The sequence below is a fragment of the Octodon degus genome, unplaced genomic scaffold (genome assembly GCF_000260255.1).
Source record: "Octodon degus isolate 3935 unplaced genomic scaffold, OctDeg1.0 scaffold00044, whole genome shotgun sequence".
Lineage (NCBI taxonomy): Eukaryota > Metazoa > Chordata > Mammalia > Rodentia > Octodontidae > Octodon > Octodon degus.
In genome coordinates, this window is record NW_004524620.1 from 213,234 (window position 1) to 236,692 (window position 23,459).

The 23,459-nt window shown below is 46.7% G+C and overlaps 1 protein-coding gene and 1 pseudogene across 1 annotated transcript in view; one reads left to right on the top strand and one right to left on the bottom strand.

Moving 5' to 3' along the window:
• Gldc (glycine decarboxylase) overlaps positions 1–23,459 on the bottom strand; it is a 123,612-nt gene that overhangs the window by 90,500 nt on the left and 9,653 nt on the right. The window contains exon 4 of the mRNA XM_023715826.1: positions 4,840–4,975. Coding sequence (XP_023571594.1) covers positions 4,840–4,975 — 136 coding nt within the window. The remainder of the gene's footprint in view (positions 1–4,839; positions 4,976–23,459) is intronic.
• LOC101586499 lies at positions 19,458–20,357 on the top strand (annotated as a pseudogene).

The following is a 23,459-nucleotide window of genomic DNA, read 5'->3' on the forward strand; positions in this document are numbered from 1 at the left end:
ATATATATATAATCACACAATCAACTGCAAATTCTTCTGAGTTGAAAAGAGCACAGATAACCGCTATGTTTTAAAACCTTAACACTTGGGGATACAGATGAGTCTATATGTGTTTTAAAAGTCAGTTATACAACCAATATTTTCACAGTGACCCAGGGCCTCTTAAGATGCTGCACTGTGTCTCTATTTTGGCCTTTAAGACAATCTAAAAAGCACACGCACAGCTTTCTCAACAGATTTGCACGTGCTTCCTTTTTTTAAATATATTTAGTACAGGGTCTACAGGTTCTCGCTACACTGACTATAGTGATCCTCCTGTTTTCAGCCTCCCAAACATGGGGATTACAGGTGCGTGCCACCACACCCAGTCTCATTCTCCAGCTCAACATGCCCCAGGGGTGGAACCGGCTGGGCGCCAGGGACCAAACCCCAGTCCCTGCATCTGCCTAAGCAGGGGCTTTAGTCCGCTGAGCTATCTGGGCCGCCCTACTGGTGCTTTTGTAAGGTACTGTCACGCATTTCTACTGCAAACTTTTCTCTGCATATTTACATGGCACCCATTGGCTTCAGTCTCTGGTCTTCCCCTGGGTGACCCCAGCTTCTCAGCCTGGATATTCTTGTTCTCTCAAAGGCATCACTGCTCTGTAACTTGTAGAGGAAAATACGATTAACATTTTTTACAGCCAAATAATAGTTACTATTAAGCTTCAGATGGGCTATACCCACCCCTTCTTCATGGCCTTACTAGTTCAGCAAAACTAGAAGAAATGACATAATATTTGTGATACAAACATGTGGTGTTGACCCTCCTCCCTCACTCAAGTACCAAGGATGGCTCCCTGCCCACGTATGGAAAAGCCCGTTTCCTGCGCACAGTCATTCCCACTTGACCCTGTGCTCTGGTCCTGCAACCATGGACGCCGGGATTGAACAACTCCTGCCCAACCTTCCTAGCCATACAAATAGCCCTTATAAGCTCAAGGCTGGGTTAAAGTTAATCAGCACTGCTAAACGCAGGGACCTCTCAAGGGATTGTTTTTCCCAGGATGGCCATCTGTAATCCCACTCCTTTTACTCTAAACTGTTATAGTGTACATTTTTTCTCCACTAAAATAAAACATATTAACAGTGATCTAGGCCAGCCAGCCAGCTCAGTGGAGACACAGGGCTGGGGGTTCGATCCCCGGCCTGCCCTGCCAGCCCCGCCCTGGGGCAGGCTGATGCAGTGATTAAGTCTGGGTGTGGTGGTATGGGCCTATAATCCCAGCGTTTGCGAGGCTCAAAAACAGTAAAGATCGCTACAAGTCTGATCTGAGTAGTGAGACCCTGTAGACTCTATAGACCTGTACTAAATAAATTAAAAACAAAAAACAAAAACCACCCAGTGATCTTTTGAAGGACTCTTAGGTCAGTGAGTCTCAAGCACAGAGATAATAAATTAACCTTCATTACTAGAGAGAAATGCTACCCTAGGGTCTGCCATCATGTGGACAGGAACTGGCATTAATTAGGTAAGACACTGTGATTAAGAAAATTGTCTGTGAGCTGGACGTGGTGGCGCACAACTGTAATTCCAGCACTTGGGAGGCTGAAGCAGCAGGATCCCCACAAGCTCCAGACCAGCCTGAACTACAGAGCTACATAGTGAGAGACCCTGTCTCAAAGCAACAACAACAACAAATAACCAAAAATGTGAAAACTGATGAAGCTCAGAAGACAACTGTGGCACTGAATTAGAATTAAAGGTGTTAGTGCAAACTCATGGTTTTCAGTATACTTAGATATACAAATAAATAGGCAAATAAAATAGAAATAATATAAAATATTAAAATAAAAAAGAAACTTAAAGGGAAAAGTAGAAAACTGCCTGTGGGGTTGGGATGTAGCTCAGCAGTAGAGTACTTGCCTAGCTTGTGAGGCCCTGGGTTCAATCCCAGCACCACACCCACCCACCAGGATCTGATCTATATACTCTCTACATCTCAATTCACTACTGGCTTTTACCCGTATGTGCACATCCAAGAAAGGTCTTAGTTCTGCTCCAATAGGATGCTTGATGTACTCAGCACGGCATTCACATCTATTCATTCCAAAGCATCCGTCGCTGCTGTCACTCTGGCTGTGACTTTCTTTAGGGATATAGGAAGGGGGAGGTAGTAGGGATTGGCCAGAGACACTCATGAGACTCTCTCCTTTCAGTCTTGGTGCCAAAGTTTCACAGAACAGAGAAGTACAACAAAAATAAGGTCCCGGATCTGCTATTAGTTAGTGACGTCATGGGCAGTTGAAGATTTGGAACAGTGGGGCCCACAGAACAAGTTCTAGGCCTGGTGCAATCCTTCTTCTGAGGGCCCTAATATTTGTATTCTTTTGAGGCTGTGCAGCTTATTTATTTTCACCTCACGTCACCGGAATTTGTTGGCTACGTCTCTATGGAAACCATTCAGAAGGGCGATAATGTGAAGCCCCCCACCCACGGGTGTACAGAGCAGGCCCCAGCCAGACCTCTCTCTGGTTCAGATCAGCTTTCGGAGGATGAGAAAAACAGTGCTTAAAATGTACCCCAAATCAGAGGCTGAAAAGCACAGAATGACACTGTCTCCCTCTTGAAACACTGGCTGTTCCTAAAGTAAATTACCACATCGGCTCACGCCCGGAGCAGTATGGGCAGTAGCCGCGCGGCCACCGAGCGAGCGCAAGGCTGCAGGCCAGGGCTCAGCCAGCCAGTGGCTGGAGCCGCCTCCGAGGCTTCTCTCAGAAGGGACAGCAGAGGCAGGGCCCTCACGACAAAACAGACCCTGGGGTTTCACCCGACTCTCACTGGCACCACAGTGAGTTAAAAAGCAGCCTCCAGCGGAGCAGACACGTTCTCACTCCCACACTCACAGCAGGAAAACAACTTTGCTCTTGATCATTCTGCTTTCCCACTCTCTTTTCTAAAGAGCAAGGGAGCACACTGAGACAAAAATGCCATGCACAGGGATAGGGTGCAGACGGCCTGTGCTCACACAGCAGATCTGGCTCCTGCAGGAGACGCACGAGGGCTGCATCCGGGATAAGGCAGGGTCTGGCTCCCTGGAGGATGCCTGCATTTACAGAAAAGCAGACAGAAGATGCAAGTACTGATCAAAACTGAGATTCACGGATCTGGGGTGTGCTGGGTGTTTCCAAAGGTCCTGTTAAGGTGATTCCGTGATCTGCCACTTAGGACAGCAACCCTCCCCTGGCTGAAGCCAGCCCTTACAAATGTAAGTGTGAGCAACAATCCACAGTCTCTGTGCCTTGGGCTCAACCCCCCTGAGCCACAGGGGCAGCCGTTCATGCTGTCATCACCTCACACTGGCCTCACACGAAAGCCAAGCTACCTGCAATGCAAAATCACTAGAGAACATCACATCACATCTCCCTCCAGTTTTCCTCTGTAGTTAAGACAGGACTTCCCAAAAGATGGTCACTTCGGGTTGATGCCTGGGGATGTCATGGGATACCCAAGGTGTTTTATTTCTTTTCTTTCTTTGAGACTAGGTCTCACTATATAACGCAGACTAGACTTGAACTCACTATATTAAAGCCACAGCAGTACAGGGTCTTGAATGTCCATGTTGTATCTGTGTATTCAAAATGGTTAGGAGAGATATATAGTTATATTCTCTTAATGAATGGAGGGATTTGTTCTAATGGTGTTTGTAAATAGGATCTCATGTCTGCATCTTGTATAGCAATTAGCCACTAGGAAGAATGTATGCAATGTGTTAATTATTGAAACTGTCCTACCAATTTGCTTTGAAACTGTCTCATTGCTATTTGTTTCTCAATAAAATTATGGGGGAAAAAAAGCCACAGAAATCCTCCTGTTTCAGCCTCCCAAGTGCTGGGATAAGAGGTATGCCCCACCAGGCATAGCCCAAAGTGTTTCACTTAGCACTGGGATTCGATTCTTTCTCTTTTTTCTTTCCTTTTCCTTTTTCTTTTTTTAATGTTTTGAAAAAGGGTGTGGCTATGTAGTCCAGGCTGGCCTTGAATTTACAGTGATCCTTCTGCCTCAGCCTCCCAAGTGCTGGGATCACAGTCATGCACCGCCAAGCACTCTGTTGGGTTCTTTATGGCATAAACTGCTACAGACATGGGAAACAACATTACCTGGAAGTTGCCTGGGAGTTTTTCCTCTCAGTTGCGTTCATCAGTGAGGGCCAGAGAGAAACACTGACACCAACACAAGGACATACACACACATGCTAGGGGAGCAGGAATAACTTCCCTAACTGGCGAGGCAAGACTGCAATGAGCCGCCCAGCACACGGGCTGCAGCCCTTCCCCTCCCGCCTGAGAAGGCCTGTCCACTGCACTCCTGTGCTCTGTCCTACGAAGGTGCTCACAACACAGCTGATGCTTTGCGATCACCATTTGTCTGGCCCTACGCCTCTTCACTTTCAGGGGGGTGTGAGCACAAACATACAGAAGAGTGGAGGGACATAATTATCCATCGCCCTAATATCCTGTCAGAAGACACTGGGCTGAGGTGCCCAGCCATAAGTCTCAGGGTCGCCAGAGAAGACCAAAGCCCAGACCCTGCCCACCTACAGGCCGGACACCTGCTCAAAGACAACACAGAAACCAAGTTGAGAGAGGGGCTCACCAGCACCCATGCGGGACAGTGCTAGCCTGGGGAGTACAACCGCTACTTCCTCCACACCTGAGCAAGCAATTTCCAAAGCAGAGAGGCTGGGAAGGCTGCTGAGCACAGAGACCGCAGCAGGGCCAGGCGCCTGCGGTGGTGGAGGGCAGACACAGGCTGACGCGGGTGGCAGCAGGAGGAGAGATCGGAGGGAGATACGTTACCAGCCTGAGTTCTCCAGCAAGTTCCGCAGGATGGCCTGCGGCACCGAGCAGTTGTAGTAGCCCATGCCGATGTACGACCTCCAGATCTGGTTCTTGCTTGCGATGGTGTGCAGAGTGGCAAGGATTTCATTTTCGCCTGTTTGTGGGAAACAGAAAAACATTACCGAGAAAATGTCTCAGAAAGGAGCGCTAATTACACCTTAAAGCCTTCGTTTTGTCCTTCCTTTCAGCCAGATTTGCCAAAATTACCAACACAAAGGGCAAGAAGAGAACCTGGTATGCATCCTCTAGACCTTTTAAAAAGTATCAGTTTGTTCCTTTAGCCACATACATGGAAATCTACAGAAAGGGTGACACTGTGGAGATCGAGAGGATGGGTACTGTACAAAGGGAACCCCTCACAAATGTTACCATGGCAAACCCGAGTCCACAGTGTTACCCAGCATGCTGTTGGCGTTGTCGTAAACAAGCAAGATACTTGTCAAGAGGATTGATATCCTTATCGAGCATATGAAACTCTCCTCAAAGAGCTGGGATAGCTTCCTGAAACATATCAAGGAAAACGATCTGAGAAAAAGGAAGCCAAAGAGAAGGTACCTGGGTTCAACTGAAGAGCGCCTGTTGTGAGGCCCAAGGGGAAGGGCCAGAGGGGCCAGAACTTGTTCCCCAAGAGATCTCGCTGGGGGTGGAGCTCTGCCAGTCAACACCTAAGTGGTGGCTAAGTGCTCTAGTGCCTACTTGAAAATAAAAAATCATCCTGTGTTGTAGGATGGTTTTCTTAATTGAGCAGGTACCTTTACCTCAGAAATAAATATTTGGAGCAGATTTTCATTCTACCTAGTTAACTGGGTCAAGTTTTAACTGTTCAGTGTTTTTTCTTGCTTAATGAAACTGTATAGGTGTATACTCAAAAGGCCAAATATTTATGAAATATTTATATTGGCTTGAAGAGCCTGTAAATCACCATGGGGAAAAGGTGTACCAAAATAAATGGAAGTCACTTCAGTTAGATAAATGGAACCCTATTTCAGTTAAATAAATTGCTTAGAGCACCAAAAAAAACTTTTGTTTTTAATATTTATATGAGAAAAACAGGTACAGCATACAGAAACTATAATCATCCACCCAGTCAACACAAAGCACTATATGTGGAAATCTAGCAAAAGAAAAACCTGAATAGCACACAATTTCTCTTGGAGGTCAGCCCCTCATAATTTTTGTCTCCCCATGTGCCCTAGCCTGGCCTCAAGCTTGTAGCAACCAACCTGTCCCGGCCTCCAGAGTGCAGGAATGGCAGATGCGCACCACCACTGGCCGTGCAAACTGACTCTTTGTAGCCCTCTGCTTCCCAGGCTTGTGAGTTGCCACGCTGGAGCGAGGCCTGCTGCCTCTTTCCAGGCCTCTTGTTCTCATTTCATGTGTTATACTTACTGTAAATAAACATTCTGTCTTCCTCTCGGTAAAATACGTTTCCCTTTAAAATTGCCTTACACTATCTAGAAGCAGACAAGGTTATAGTCTATAAAAAATACAACCTACACTTTTTTGTATAATTTTTCTACTGAATCCTACTTAAAAAAAAAAAATTGGGGGGCCGGCGAGATAGCTCAGCAGACTAAGTGTCTACTTTGGCAAGCATAGGGACCAGGGTTCAATCCCCATGAGAGTCCGGGAGTGGTGGCCCATGCCTGCAATCCCAGTGCTGGGGAGGTTGAAAACAGGAGGATCACCATGAGCCTGAGCTATGTAGTGAGATCCTGTAAACAAATACATGTAAAAAAAAGTTGGGGGACATTTTCTTTTCATGTCACCAAGTGGGCTACTTAGGAGCAACCTATGACTCAACAAGGACAGAACAGGTTTTAATAAGAGACACACACATGCACTCATAGCCAGTACTCCCAGTCAAGCTCTTAGCTAAGTAAGAACCACAAAGTCCTCAGGAGCAGGACTTCTGGCTCCTTCACACAAAAACAACAAAGTATTAGCAAAATAAAAACAGAAAGATACAGCACCCAACATTTACTGAGTATGAATTGTGCCAGGAATTACACCAACAGCTTTCTGTACAGCATGGGAAACTGAGGTTTATAGTTTTATTCATTCATGTATTCATTCATTCATTCAGTGTATTTGGTACAGGGCCTCACTACGCAGCTCAGACTCATAGTGATCTTCCTGTTTTCAGCCTCCTCATCGCTGGGATTACAGGCTAGGCCACCATGCTTGGAATCAGTCACCAGCTCAGCACACCCAAGGGTGGAGCCAATGCGGCATGCGGTACCAGGGATTGAACCCCTGTCCCTGCACTTGCCTAAGCAGGTAACTCAGTCTGCTGAGCTATTTCACTGGTCCATTGAGGTTTGAAAAGGACCACTTGCCTGAGATCAAATGGACTAAAATTAATAGACTACTAAATCAAGTTTCTCTAACTCCAGACTCCACCCTTTAATCTACTAGTCCTGGCCTGATACCCTCTGCAGGTATAGCACTTACACTGAAGGGTACTTTTTTTTTTTTTTTTTTTTTTTTTTTGGCAGAACTGGGGATTGAACTCAGGCCCTTGCGCTTGCCAGGGAAGCACTTATTCCACTGAGCCATCTCCCCGGCCCCCGTGATCTTCTTAGGGACTCAGCCACTTAGCCCTTAGAACTGATTCACTTTATTGTTGTGATTGCAGAGAAAAATCTAGGCACAGCAAATTCTAAACCAGCCTTGTAATCTTAGCTACTTGGGAGGCTTATGCCAGATTATCAAAAGTTTGAGGCCCACCTGGAAAACTCAGATCCCATCTCAAATGGAAAAGAAAAAAGCCTGTGGATATATCTTGGTGATAGCACAGCTAGCACACAAGAAGAGCCTGGTTCAATCCCTAGTGCTGGGGGGAAAGACTAACTCAGTGCACTGGCTGGGAAGATGCTTTCTGCTATTTCAATCCAACAGAATCCTATCTAAGTACTGTTCTCATTCTGACCCCTCCCCAGAAAAAAAACACTTCCATCCTCCACCCCTCCCCTCACCCACATCCCATCCCACTTGACACACTTTCACAGGAGGCCAATCTCAAAGCCATATGTCACTGTGCTACAGTAGATTAAGGAAGGAGAAGACCTATAGAAGTATCAGTTTTAGGAACAGGCAAAATTCAACTGCCCTACGGAAATCTACCTTATCTTCTGCTGCTAAAAGTTAAGAAATAAACGAAAGCACGGCAAACTAGCTCATCAGAAGAAAGCCAAGGTCAGCATGGGTGGAACAATCAGGCAAGATGTTCATTCACCCCCAAATAATCTTCTTAGGTGCAGAACAATTCAGAAGCCCAGCAGGAGGGGAGATTAATTAGCAGGGCTTGGCAGGCTTGGTCAGCTACAATTAGGACCCTGTGCAGGAGGGACAGGTCCCTGCTCCACATTATGCCCTTGAGGCGTTCTCAAATGAAAAGATTGGCCTGTCAAATCAAGAGTGTAGCATTTGGAAGTCGTGGAACATTTTCAAACAGGGGAATAATGCGATTCTGTGGATGGTGTGGGAAACCATACAGAGGGAGACCTGGGGGAGGGGTGAGATATGGTCAAAAGCCCACACAGCAGTCCAAGAGGGAGATGGACAAGCAGAATGTGAACTGAACTGTTCCCCCCAACCCAATGCTACACCAAATGCCCAATCCTTGGGGCTGTGATTCTAATCTTAATTGGAAACTGAGTTTTTAGTGATACAATCAAGTTAAACTGAGATCATCCTGAATTAGGGTCACCCATGGTCTAGCAAAAGAAGAAATTGCCAAGGCTCACCAGCAACAGCTGGAAGCTAGGATAGAGGCATGGAGCAGACTCTCCTTCAGAACTTCCTAAGAGAAGCCCTGAGCAGAGGTGCACACCTGTACCACCAAACCTTGGGAAGCTGAGGCAGGAGGATTACCAGAGTTCAAAACGAATGTGGGTTATACCAGTGAGTCCAAAGCCAGCCTGAACTATGTAGTAAGACCCTATCTCAAGAAAAGAACTCCATGTTGGAGCCAACCCCACCACACCTTTATTTTGGACCTTCTATAGAACTTCGAGAGAATAAATCCCCAAACCATCCAGTTTTCAGCACACAAGCATTTCTACACATTGTTAAGACCCTATCGTTCATGGGCATGGTAGCATTGCAGGCAGCTAAGTTAGACAGAAATTAATAGGCAGCCCCACAGGCCGTGGAGGGAGTCTATGCAGAAAACGAGAAACAGTCAAAATCGCAACAGCCAGACCCGAATACTTCCCTAAAGGAGTGAAGGGAACCTTAAGATTACATTGTAATTGGACCCACCCTGTCCAGTAAACCCAGATAGGCATCAGTCACTGGGGAGGGTGACCAGGACTCAGTACCTGACCCTTCCCAAAAATGCCTTTGTTCTGTCCCACTACCCTTGCTGTAGGAACGCTTCCCTATTAGATCCTTATTAGCTAAGTGGCTGCACTTCTATCCTCACTGGTTGAATACAATTTGGCCCATGTTTGAACCTACTTCATAATTTTGGTCTACACAATATTTCTGGAAAAATAACTTCGGCAGCTTAATTTCAGGTCTCCTGCTGTCTCTCCGGAACTATCAATAAAGAACTCATCAATTCCTACTCATCAATTTCGGGGAACACAAACTTGGGCATATCTGACATCTAGTAGGTTGGAAGTTATATTTTCTCCTGTATCAGTGGTGCATGCCTGTCCAGGGGCTGAGGCAGGAAGACCAAAGTTAGAGCCTGTCCTAAGCAACTTAGCCACATACCAAGACTCTGTCTCAACACTTAAAAAGGATTGCAGATGTAGCTCAGTATGAAGGCACTGGTTCAATCCCTAGTACAGCCAAGGTCTTGGGTTCAACCTCCAATATCACCAAAAAACAGAACATACATACACAAACAGCTCATCAGCCCAGACAGCATATATCAGTCCAGTCTTTTCTTTCTTTTCTCTTTTCTTTTTACTCCTTCCTCCTTCCCCTGCTTCCTTTTAGTTTTAGGTAAAAGGAAAGCCTTCTTTAAAATCCCTCTTACCCACTGACCTAAGAAAGCCAGTACTGAAAACTGGAATGTCCTGAAAGTCAGTGCAGAAAAATGCAGATTTCCCGGCAGCTCCCCAGTGTGACTCAGCCAGATGTCAGAACCAATTATCCAGCCCAGAGATCTGGTCTGGACATTGCTCGCTCACTCTCTCAGCCCCATGGGGAGGAGGCAGTGGAGATACGCAGGCATGTGGTTTGGCAACTTACCGTATTGAGATAACCAGTTCAGGGGCTATTTCACTAGTCCATGCCTAGGGAAAAATACTATGGTGGTGGTGGGCAGAACTACAAATAACTATGGCAGAAGCTAAGACTTAGATCAGCAGTTTTCAGTCAGTCAAGCTGGCAGCAAGATTAACAGCAAGATTCTTCCAGTGCAGGAGTCCCCTTCCCGGCCCCAGGAGAACACATGGGGTGGAGAGATACAATTTGGCTATTGTGCCAAGGGCTACAATTACGGGCCCTTTAAGGACTCCAAATCCAGAGCAGGTCAGGGAGGTGACAGAAGCTCTGGACCTCAGTGCTAAAATCTGAGAAGAACCCTGAGTTAAAATGAAACCCCGATCTCTTCTTTCTGGGAACATAAACTATGATCCTCCTGTTGCCTTCAAACATCTACCATGCCCAGGCAGATGTGGTGGTCCATCCTTGGGCTTGGGAGGCTCAAGCAGGAAAATCATGAGTACGAGGGCAGAGAAAAACAAGCCTACTATTCTTCCCCGATGAGGAGGTAATTGAATGTGTCGTTCTGATTTTGCTCATAGAACTTTACACGTTCACTCTTCACTGTGGTTTTCTGCCCTACTTCCATGGTAACAGCGCCAGCTGTGTACGCTAATTCCCTCTGATAGGAAACAAAGCTTTTATTACGGACCTACAAAGGAGCCCAGACCCCTTCCAGGGAGGACTGGGGTGGGTAGACAGGTCTCTCAAGGGAAAGAGGGAGGCTGGGGTTCCTGGAAGGGGGACACCAGCCAATTTCCTGTCAGCTGGGTCCACAAACCCAGATTCACAAGCCTTGTCAAGAGGCTACGTGGAGTTAGTCTTGCCAGGGACAAAGACTTCCTCTTCGTTCATGTGACAGATGGGCACAGGGACAGAGGGTCCCTGCCACTCAGAAGGGGGCAGAAAGCCCAGGCATGCAGAAGCCCACAAAATGTCTGTAAAATTTTCTGGCTTGGTGGGATAGGGCAGAGACACTGTAGGACCAACAAGCCTTGTTTCTCATGCTTGATGTTTCTGGTTAGGATTGTAGTAATTAAAAGCTTTTCGGGGCTGGTGAGATGGCTCAGTGGTCTAAAGCACCTACTTAGAACAAGCTTGGCAAAGCACAGGGACCGTGGTTCAATCCCCCAGCACCACATGCCAGCCAGCCCCGCCCCCGGTGGGCTGAGCTGGCCACACACACACACACACACACACACACACATAAATAAATTAAAAAAAATAAAAGATAAAAAAAAATAAATAAAAAAATAAAAGCTTTTCAATTATCTTCCTTAAATGCCTGGGCTGTGGCAGGTGAATTAACAGGGATCTCAGAAAGGGAACCAAGCACAGCCAACCCCAGATGACCAGAAGGTGGCCACTAAAACCCAGCCCTGCCGCTCTGGTCCTCCGAGCTTCTTACTGGAGCTCTCCAAGCTAGAAACTCCTATGTCTCAAGACTGACCATCTTTAGTGGTCTGAATCTTTATCATTAATTATTTTGTCCTTATTTATGCTAATTGGTCTTTAGAAATCTTAGGTGTGTCATTCAGGTATGAAAAGTAACAATGCTACCACTACAAAAGCTGATATTTCTGGAGACCTCAGATTCCCCAACTAGAATGGTGAGGTGTCTAGATTTTCTTCTTCTTTTTTAATCATTTATTTATTTATTTATTTGACACAGTGTCTCACTATGCAGCTCAGACTCATAGTGATTCTCCTGTCTCAGCTTCCCCAGCACTGGGATTACAGGCATGTGCCACTACGCCCAGTTTCAGCGGCCAACCCAGTATGCCAGGGAAGGCATGGCAAGCAGTACCAGGGATCAAATCCAGGTCCTTGCTCTTGCCAGGCAGGTGCTTGGACCACAGAGCTATCTCCCAGCTCTGGAGTTTCTTTGTACAGTGAAACCATTTCTTGGGGTTGGGATATAGTTCAGTGATAAAGCACTTGTCCAACATGCATGGGGCCTTGGGTTCAATCCCCAGCCACACACATACACAGAGAAAAGAAAAAAGAAAAGCAAAGCCATTCCTTCAATTTCCCAGCACAGCTGTCCAGGGGGATGGGCTACATTCAAGCCTGCATCAAGAGAGCCGAGTTCCCACTTTCTCCCTCCCACAGGGCCTGCCACCTGTGCTCCAGTCCTGCCACCTGCGCTCCCAGACCTTTGTTAGAAAGGAAAAAAGACACTGCACTGGGCCAGCCAGGAAGCCACAGGCACATCCCACTGAAGCTCAAGGTCTCCAAATACAAGCCAGCACCCTTCACAGCAGTCACTAATGTCTTACACGCTGGAATAAAATGCTTGTAAAATTTAAAAGCCAATTAGCATAGGTAAAGAACAAAATAACTACTGTAATTACAGAGAAGGCCTGAATAATTCATTACAGACAAGACCTCAAAATCGAGGCACAGAAGTTCCTAATCCTATAAGGATATACTCTGCTCCATACAATAGCATCCAAACTTGCGGCTTCTTCTTCCATCTAGCTTGAGGCTAACATGAATTTTCCCCAACTGAACCTCACCACAGCCTGGTCCTTATGCCCAATTTCACCTTGTTTGAGAACAAAGTGAGTTAGTAGAATGAGCTGTCCTTGCACACCAATCTAATACATGTGAGTTATCAAGAGTAGGGTACAGGCAGGATTCAATCCCCAGGGCCCCTGGGGCATGCTGGGACAGCAATTGCAACCGGGCATGGTGGCATGTGCCTGTGATCCCAGTACTTGGGAGGCTGAAAACAGGAGAATCACCACAAGTCCAATCTACTCAATGAGACCCTGTAGACCCTGTCCTAAATAAATAAATAGTACGATAAGTGGGCCAGGTGGAGTGTAACTCAGAGACAAGGCACTTACTTTGCATGCATGAGGCCACTGGCTTGGTCCCCAGCACCCCCAGAATAATATAGCAGGGAGAGCACTAGTCATGCTTCTTAAAGCACAAAAGGTACAATAAGCCTTTGCCATTCCCTTGCTATTGCTCAGCATGACGGAAGTCCCCAGCTAGAAGCCAGGACAGCCTGTGACCTGATGAACGACAATAAAGCTGCTCCTCACTGTGATAAAAATCTAAGACTGTGGGCTTCCTCCCCTACACATGAGGAAAACCATGCCCCAAACACTCAGTCTAGAGAGGGAATTGTTCCAAATGTTTGTTCCTGGTTGCCATTTCTCATAACCACTCTTCAAATTTTACTTTGGCCAAGTGTGCACGTCAGCCAGTCGGGTGCATCTAGGAGCCCAGAGGTGGCTATTACCATAAGTGGTCAGCCAATGTCAATGGAAAGAAAAGGAGGGAAAGCCCCAAATTGCAGATTGACCTATTAAATCCATCCGAAGCCAAACTCAGCAGAACCCAGATTGATCAAACTCAAACCCTAAGCACACAATGCCCCCGCTGTCACTTCTCCCCATCCAGCGACATCAGTGAGAGATTCATAACTCCACAGTAGCACCTTCTCCCCCTGCCTACTGAGAGAAGCATCAGAAAGAGCAGCCGTGCCACCCAAGCCCTGGCAGTGCAGTCCAGCGAGGCTATGCGGACAAAAACTAGAGAAAAAAAGACCAGATATCCCTGAGAGCCACCGTCTCTGAGGTGCAGTCCTCACACTTCGCCCCCTGACTCCAACAGGCCTAATTCCTCTGTCTTCTTGAAAGTACACTGCAGTGCAACTAGCCAAGGAGGAAGGGACAGAATGAAACAGCAGGCGTACATTAAGAAATACTTGGAGACCAGCTGTCACTTTCCAGGCACCTCCTATGACCCTGCAGGGCACGCAGAGCCCTATACTCCCAGGGCGAAGGGACTCAAGCAACGCTCCAGTGACATAAGCCGTAAGTTATGCCCTTGCAGAATTCACACCTGCTCCTCACCTTGTCTACTGTTCTGCCTCAGAGCACTGCATTGTGCCCTGGTCTTAATGTGCCAAGGAGAGAGGTCAGAGAGGCCGCCCGGCGCTGCTTCCTAGGAATCCACAGGTAAAGAGGTGCACTGTGCTGCTTCTCAGAATTCAGAGTGATCTTTCCTCCTTATGTAATTCTGCATAAGTCTTTCCAGCAGCAATTCCCTTGGTATTTGTGCTTATGTACGCCTTGGTGTGAACCGGTACATCAAATACTTCTTAGGAGGAATAATCCAATGTAACCATTATATACTTCACTTGATCTCAGCCAAAAGGCTGAAAAGTGATAGCCATTATATACTTGATGCATTGCTATGATTAAGCTTTAATCTCCCATAAACATAAATTTGCAGAGGAACTAGAAAATGTTACTGAAATGCATGAGCCAGGCCGTGAGTCACCTTACATGGTGCACGCCTGTAATCCCAGCACTTGGAAGGCTGAAGCAGAGGGATCACTATACATTGGAGGCCAGTGTGGGCTACCCAGTGAGTACAAGGTCAGCCTGAACTACACAGGGAGACTCCACTCAAAAAAAGAAGATAGAAGACACACACATACACAATTCTCCACTCTTAACTCATTATGTCAAACACAATCCTACATTTTCTTAATTATGTGGACAAATTTACCCAATACTTTGTTTTTCCTTCTTTTAAAATCTAAAATGCTATGTCTAACAGTCTACAGAGTACATAAATTATGCTATCACACACGAACACACACACACCTTTTTGTGTACTGGGAATTGAACTCAGGACCTTGCATTTGCCATACATGCACTTGTGCCGCTGAGCTACATCCCCAGGCCTATCACTTATATTTTAAAAAGAATAAATGTGCTTGCATGCTTGCATTGAACAGAATTATCTCTATGATTCACAAAAAAAAAGGTTATGGAGTCCTTTTTCCCTATATATCTTTTTGTGCTGTTGAAGTTGAGACAATGTGTCTATATTATTTATTCAAAACTTAAATTATAGTATTATGTCTTTATCAAAGTACTTCTCAGGAAATGCACTGGGTAGGTCCTGTCAGTGATGCCGCTGCCTGGCAGACCGGCCAGCAGCGCCTTCTGCAGAGTGGCCGCTGGCCAGGTGCAGAGCCTCCCTCCACGCCTGTCCTCTGTGCGCTTGCCAGGGGACCAGGAAAAGGTCTCCAGGGAAATCCTCGGCACAGAAACTAACACACTCATATTTGCATCTGTTCAGACAATGTCACCAGTTTGAGAAAAGACTTTCTCTGCCAGGGGCTAAGGAGGAAAGCTGGGGCGGAAGACAGCCTTGGCAGATTTTTCTTACCAGCATACAAATACTGCTCCTTCAAAACTTCAAAGCTTGCATAGGAAACTGAGGTGGGGTCCAGGTACTGCTCAAAATAGACAACTGACGGTGATACATGTAAGGTTTTCTGGTTTTTCTAAATGGAAGCCAGAATTTGGGTATAAACACCATCCTACCATTTCATCTTTCCTTGCTCTCACCAGCCTTACCCAACACCCTGCCCCTTTCCTCATAGCCACACACAGGTGGCTTCACCGACTCCCCCAGCGTATACCCCACGACGTCAAGCTTCCTCCCTGAAAAGCAAAGGGTTTCACATGCAAAGCCTGCTCAATTATAGAATTGGTTTTGCCAGAAAGCCAAACCACACTATGTGCTCTGCACAGAACAGAATGGAAACCTCACAATGAAAATCCGCAGGGGCCGGCAAGGGGCAGACGAGCCAGCGCCCCTGCCTAGAGTTTGGACTCCCTTCTATTCCCCATCTTCTTGCTCAACCCATTAGTAAACTACCCGATTGAGTCCTTCATCTGCTCTGGGTAGGGGCTCCTGAGGCCACCTCCACCAAAGGAGCTGAAGCATGTCCCACATGGCTTTGAGGGCTCCATGGTCTTCATCCGTGTATGACCAGGAGGGCCCTCGGCTCACCCTGCTCACTTAAAGCACACCCTGCTTCGAGCTCCCACATGCTGTACGATCATCAACAACAAAGCTACAGGAAGTGGGGTAAGAACATCAGCTCTGTTCTTTTGCTCCTTAGACAAATCTTCCTGTCCGGGGGAGGCCTCCATGTTCTCTTCATCTGGCCTGAGAAAGTTGCTTAAGAAAACAAAGAGAAGCACTGCGCTTTATAATATTTATCTGGAATGCAAGATCCTTGTGTTATCTGGCCAAATGGTTATTTTTGAAAGGAGAATCTGAGTATTTGTTTTTCCTCCTTGTTGCCCAGTGAGTACACTGCTATGGCCTGCAGAGAAAGAACAAGAAAGTACATTCCAAGAATCTAACTTGACCAACTGACGTATCTTGTTTAAAGGAAAGATGATTTTTTTACTAGACTGAAAGAATAGTCAAGTGGTCAATCCCAGACTTCACTAAATAAATAGTGGGATGTTAGGCACATAGGTGCTCAGAAAATACAGAATCAATGTGCTGCAATAAGAACTAACCTAAGGTCTCACATACAAACAGTTCAGTAGTCGCAGTAACTTAACCATCACAGAACTCGTAATGACAAATGTACAAATTGTTCTTACATTTGATTCAACTCAATTTCTAAAGCAAAGGCTTCAGCGAAGCACTTTTAAGTGGAAAAATGCCACTATTAATAAAGTTTTGTGGGGCTGAGGAGGTAACTCAGAGGCATAAGCACCTACCTGACAAACACAATGTCCTGAGTTTGATCCCCAGACCTGCATGTCATGTTGGCCCCGGAACTAATCCCAGTAGTCAGGATGTTGAGACAGGAGGATTGCTGTGCGTTTGAGACCAGCCTGGGGGCTATAAAAGTGAGCACAAGGCCAGCCTGAACTGCATAGCAAGACCCTGACTCAAAAACAAAAAAGTTTGTGTCATAACGCAGAGGCTATAATAATTTCAGATTTTCACAGATTTTTATTCTCACTGTTTAATTAACTAGTACATTGAACAGGCATTGAGAATCCTCATTAAAGTTTTCAGTTTGGGTTGGGCATGATGGTGCACACCTGTAATCCTAGCACTTGGGAGGCTGGGGCAGGAATATCACCATGAGTTCAAGTTCAGTCTGTGCTATATAGTGCGTCCAAGGCCAGCTTGAACTACATAGCAAGACCCTATCTCAAAATCACACCCCAAAGAAAGTTCTTTTTTTTTTTTAATAAATGTTTTTAACCATTTATTTTTATTTATTTGTGTGTGTGTGTGTGTGTGTGTGTGTATGTGTGGCCAGCTCAGCCCACCAGGGGGCGGGGCTGGCTGGCATGTGGTGCTGGGGGATTGAACCGCGGTCCCTGTGCTTCGCTAAGCTTGTTCTAAGAAGGTGCTTTAGACCACTGAGCCATCTCACCAGCCCCCCAAAGAAAGTTCTTATTATGCATTTTTGTACTCTGGGTTTAATGAGTGAAAGTAGCCTGAGTTATCCAAATGAGGTCAAATGTACTCACCCATCCTATAATTGACTGACTGAAGCAAGGCCCAGTGCTATTTATTGAGTGGAAAGAAGACAAAAAAAGAAGCCAGAACACAGACGTACAGCAGGCTGCTCCCAACCTTGTTGTCCAGCACCTGCCCCACAGCCCAAATCAGACCCTCACTCCTGCCATCCAGGGTGAACACTGAGCCTCCACGCACAACACAGTGCTGGCGGGGGATGGGGCTGCCCCACCTCCTCCAAGTCCAGCTGACCCCAGCTGATTAGCGGACCTTGAAGTCCTTGGCACCCGACTTTGCCAATCCTTAACCTCAGCTGAACTCAGTCACCACCCTGCTCTATTCCTGACTCTTGATCTCCAAGTGATCCCAGGGAGGAGACCCTGACCCTAAAGCACCTTTCCAATCCACCCGGCCGGTCCCAGTGGGCCCTCTACTGAGGCTGATCTCTGACATCTCCAGCTCTTCAGAAACACTGCTCACCCAACAAGCAAGCGCTACTGTCTCTCCTTCCTGCCCCACAGGCGGAGCGCCACACAGCGGCAGCCTCTCAAGTGCTACCACCTCGGAAGGGCTCTATCTTTCGCTTTCATACCTGACAAAAGTCCAGAATACAGCACTAGAGTCCACAAGGACTCGCAGAAAATGTGTTCTGATGACTTCACCTCACACCATCCTCTCTGTGCTCTGGTTCCCAGCATCCAGGTTCCCACTCTTCCCATGCTCCCTCCCCTTCCCCAGGAATGTCACTCAAGCCCATTCATTCACTCCAATGATTCACTAAATCTGCACCTTCACCTCTTACTGCGCTCTCCAGCTCTAGACTCTACGTTCTAACATTTGCTTCCACCACCATCTCCAACCCAACTATGCTTGTGCAGGACTCCATCTCTCCTGCCTCCAGGACTGTCCCCTCTGCCCTCTGACCTTTCTGCCAGTGACATCACCAGCACTACAGATCACCAAGCCTAGAAACTGACAGCCACACTTGCAACCTCCCTGGACCAACCATCACCTTTGTGCAAACCTCCTCCCTGCCCACTCTCAGCCACAGACTGAGCCCACGAGAACCGATGTAAACCTTTCTATGAGACAGATTAGCCTCAGATGGTGACTTAGATCTGCGCTGCTGTGTACCATTTTCCTTCTCTCCTTTCTCCTACCCAGGTCCAACCTGCATTAGCCTGCAGGCTCCTCTACCTTTGCCCCCTGACACCTTCAACACGAGTCTTGCGTATCTAACACTGGCCTGGTGTCTTGTTGGTACACACTTAGCTTCACACATCTGCACTCAACAACAGTCTCCCAGCTCATTTCCTGACCTTGGGGCCCTCTATACACACAAAATAAATCTTATCTCTGGCTTCTATAGTAACTTGTAGTCTTCCCATTACTCGGAAGGGAGCGGTCCCTGTGATTCTGAGTCCTCCAAGCTGTGGCTTCACGCCCTCTGTAACTTACTAGTTCACTTCCCGTCCCTCCAATACCCATGTATTTCCAGACCCATGGCTCTGCTAACGCCATGACCTCTGCCAGAGCAAGGACTATCAGGTGTTAATATCCTGGCCAGCACGATGGGCAGTCAAGGACCACCTCTTTATTTTCCTTGACTCCAAGATTCTTGTACAGTGAGTGCCTAAAGCAGTTACCCTCCACAGAAGCTTCTCAGTGTGTGTGGAATGGCAGCCAAGAAAGCTGCAGCAGCAGATCTGGTAAGAGCAGCTCAACAACTGCCATCAATCCATGTCTCAGTTACTCTTCTCTAGTGTTGGGACAAAATACCCGACACCCAAAATTAGAGAAGGAAATGTTTATTTAGCTCACAGTTAGTAGAGGTTTCAGGCCATACTCGGCTGGCTCCAAGGCAGAGTGGCACAGGGCAGAAAGCAACAATGGCAAAGACAGAGAGCAAAAGGAGTGGCAGCAGCTCAGGCAGCTGGCTAGCCTCTCTCCCCTCCTTCCATTGCAATGAAGAATGTCTGCCCAGGGCACTCACACCCATAATCCCAGCACTGGATCAAGAATCGATCACAAGGGCTGCGGCCACGCGGCCCGCTGGTTGGCGTCTGCGCCGCAGGCTGCTCCGGGGCCTGCTTGTTTGGTCACTTAGCGTGCTCGAGCCCAGTCCTGACGTTGGCTGCGACCAGCCTGCCGATTGAACATGGACTCCGCTGGCCAAGATACCAACCTGAATTCACCTAACAAACGTCAGCTGCCCGCCTTCATGATTGGTGTCCCTGTTGGCCCAGGTGTGGCTGCCCAGACTCCTGCTGTTGAACAGGGTCTGACAGAGGCAGAAGAGGAGGAGCTCAGGACTGAGCTTGCCAAGGTAGAAGAAGAAATCATCACCCTGCGCCAGGTCCTGTCAGCCAAGGAGAGGCACTGCGGAGAGCTGAAAAGGAGGCTGGGCCTGTCTGCCTTGGGGGAGCTGAAAGCAGAACCTGTCTAGAGCTGGCATGATGTGCAGGTCTCTAATGCCTATGTGAAAACTTCTGAGAAACGTGGAGAGTAGAATGAGAAAGTGACCCAGTCCGACCTCTACAAGAAAACCCAGGAAACTCTGTGTCAGGCAGAACAGAAGATATCTGCTGCCTTATCCACAATGGGCTCTGCCATCAGCAGGAAGCTTGGAGACATGAGCAGCTACTCCATTCGCCACTCGATAAGTATGCCAGCCATGAGGAACTCTGCCACCTTCAAGTCATTTGAAGACCAGTGAGGATCATAAAGTCTAAGGTTGTGGGTGGCAACGAGAATGGCAGTGACAGCCTCCCTTCCCCAGTGGGGCATGCAGACCCACCCCTGCCGGATCACGCACCTTTCTAAACCTGTGATAGCATCGCCAAGCCACGGAACAGGTGCAAGCACACCCTCATCATCCCAACTGCAACTCTACACACTGGAGCCACCAGCTGGGGCAAGTGACCAGTCAGTTTTGAGGACAGTCATGCCAACCTATGTGCAGATGTGGCTGCCTCCTTCGCAGGAGTTAGAGAACCACCTTGTATGTAAATGTTTTACACTAACACTCCTAAGTGAAGCAGATCACTGTGCTGTCTTTCTCAGGGCCACAGGAAATGGACAGCGTGGAGGGTCTGAGGGGTAATAGGCCGAAGGTCATGCTCCCCTTGGGAGCTGTGATAGCTCCACAGAACTTGGAGGAAGGAGACACATTAAAAATATGAAGCAAGCAACATTTTCGGGCCTCCCCTCTCTTTGCTGAACTCACAGCTAGCATCTCCTCACTAAGGGTGCACTGTCAGTCTGCAGTTTTCCTCCGAAGATGCTGAATGAAAACTGAGATCTCAGAAAGGAAACATTAGCAGCTGCCTAATTGTGACACTAATGACCTAGCTTTGACAAGCAGATTTACTATTTTTTAAATGCAGTGGACTCCTCAAAAATTAAAATTTGGCAAAGCAAAAAAAAAAGAAAAAAGAATCGGTCACAAACTCCAGAAGCGACCCCAAGACTGCATGAGGCTTTAAGGGGACACCTAGATACAAACCATAACAATTCATAACCACAAGGCTGAGTAATCTGAGGTGTTTCACGTACAGGCAAATGGTGCTATGATCGCTAACAGTCCTCAAGGATCACACTAGATTTATAAGCATAACTGACTCCACCCTGAAAGCTCTGAGTATTTTTAGAAGTTATATAAAAATCATTATAATTAAGATATAGGGGGGGCCGGGGAGATGGCTCAGTAGGATAAGCGCTTGACTAACAAACGCAAAGATCTGAGTTCAATTCCCAGTTCAGCCAAAAAAAAAAAGATAGAGAATGTCCTACATAATAGCACACAACTATAATCCCAGCACTGACGAGGCTGAGGCAAGAGGACCATAGTTCAGGGCCAGCCTGAGCTTAGCAGCAAGTCCGAGGTGAGCCTGAGCTACATACTGAGATACTTATCTAAACAAAAGAGACAGGGTGCATGTACACATTGAAACATATGTAGTTTCATGCATATGTCTGCAGGCACTGGAAACTATTCTGGATGATGCAATGATGGAAACAGATTATATAGTTCGTCAAACTCCTGGAATATATGCGCCAAGACTGAACCCTTATGTAAACTGAATTTGGGGTGATAACGATGTAGGAATTAATACAGGACCACCAGGGGCTGGGGATTTGGCTCAGCGGTAGAATGCTTGCCTAGCAAGCTGGAAGCCCTGGGTTCAGTCCTTGGCACCAAAACCAAAAATCAATCAATCAATCAATCAATCAATCAATCTCCCCTAATATAGGTCCACCAACTGGAAACACTGGTGGTAGATGTTAACAGTAGGGATGGTCGTGCCTGTGTGAGAATTCTCTGTACAATTCTGCTCAACTTGAAAAAGTTCTAGAAGAATGGGGTTGGTTAAAAAAAAAAAAAAAAATTCTATCTGCAAATTTGTTTACAGTGCACCTCCAAAATTCACAGGGTCACAAATTGTGAAAAACTGTGAATTTCAGACATGGTCAGAAAAATGCCTATAGATGTCTATTTTTATAGTTTAAACCCTCATATGCTCTATCTCCTGCCATTACATAATTTAATGAAATACAGTGTTAATAAAGCCTTACAAGGTGTAGGGCATTCTGGCAGCATCTTAGGGATCTTAGGACTTTGGGAAGAATAACACTGAGACCATGTGGTACAGCAACTTGTTATGGAATGGGAGCAACCTGCTATTGCCACAGCAACCAATCAGCAGAAAGAAGAACTGAACAATGCTCTTGGATTGGCTACATGAAAACCTCCCACCAAAAAAAAAAGATTATTTGCCCTTTCTGTGAAATTTGAAATTTCAGAGGTTTCTTAGGTTCTAAGGAAAAATCTGCAAACCACTGAGTCCCCAGACTCTGAACCGAGACTCCCTTCCAACATTGAAGATGAATTCCCCTTCCCTGGAAGCAGGAGGAGAACATGGTGTGAGTGAAGCTACAGGGCTCACAAGGCTGGTCATAAAAAGGACACTTGCGCCTGGCTCGAACCATAGCCACCACTCTGTGAGGGTGCTCAAGCAGTTTTAGAGACCCATGTCCTTGGGCCCAGCAAAGGGTCACTGCGACCCTCACCATGTGAGATTCCCAGCCAAAAGCACCAGCTGCTCCTGACCCACTGGCCCGCGGAAACTGTGAGCACAGAACACAGCCACATGCTATCTCATTAAGTTCTCATCTAGTAAAAGATAATCTAACCATGGCTTTCCTGGAAGAGTCAGTTTTAGAAAGGGGTAGTAACATGTAAGACTCCAGGAAAGACAGCTGTACAGAAATACTCAAGTACTTGCCTAATTACACTGCGCACATTGCACTGTGCCATCTCTTTCTCAGCAAATGAACTGCCTTTGAGGGGTTCCCCCCCCCTCTTTTTAATCTTGTTTTTCTGAGACAGTCTCATGTACTTCAGGACGGCCTCAAACTGCGATGATCCTCCTGCCTCAGCTTCCTGAGTACTGAGATCACATGTGCACACCACCCCATGTACACTTTTTCTTTTTGGAGACAGGGTTTTGCTGGTAGCTGAGACTGGCCATGGTCATGGTGACCCTCCTGCCAAGGTCTCCTGCTCCTGTCCTTCCAGGCATTCCCACCATGCCCAGCCTTTTTCCTTCTCTTATGGCATAGTCAAACACACACACAAAAAAATAAACTCAATGCAAAAATAGCATCTTAGCTTCTAACAAAGGCTAATTTCAAGTACTATTTCACCCAATTTCACATCATTTCTCCATTTCACATCACTCATGATATTTTCTCCATAGTTCTCATGGTATCTAGAACTTTTTAACCTTCAGATTTAACTTACATTAAGAAGGCAAATGCTCAGCGGCATAAGCACCTGCCTGGCAAGCACAAGGTCCTGAGTTTGATCCCCAGTGCCAAAAGAAAAAACAAAAAAAAGGCAAGAGAGAGCTTCTTGATGAAGACAGTGACCTTATTTACTCATCTGTACAAAGTGGGATTTAAAAAAAAAAAAATACATTAACCAAAAAAGGGGCTACAGATGAATGTCCATTTTGTATCTGTGTATTCAAAGTGGTTAG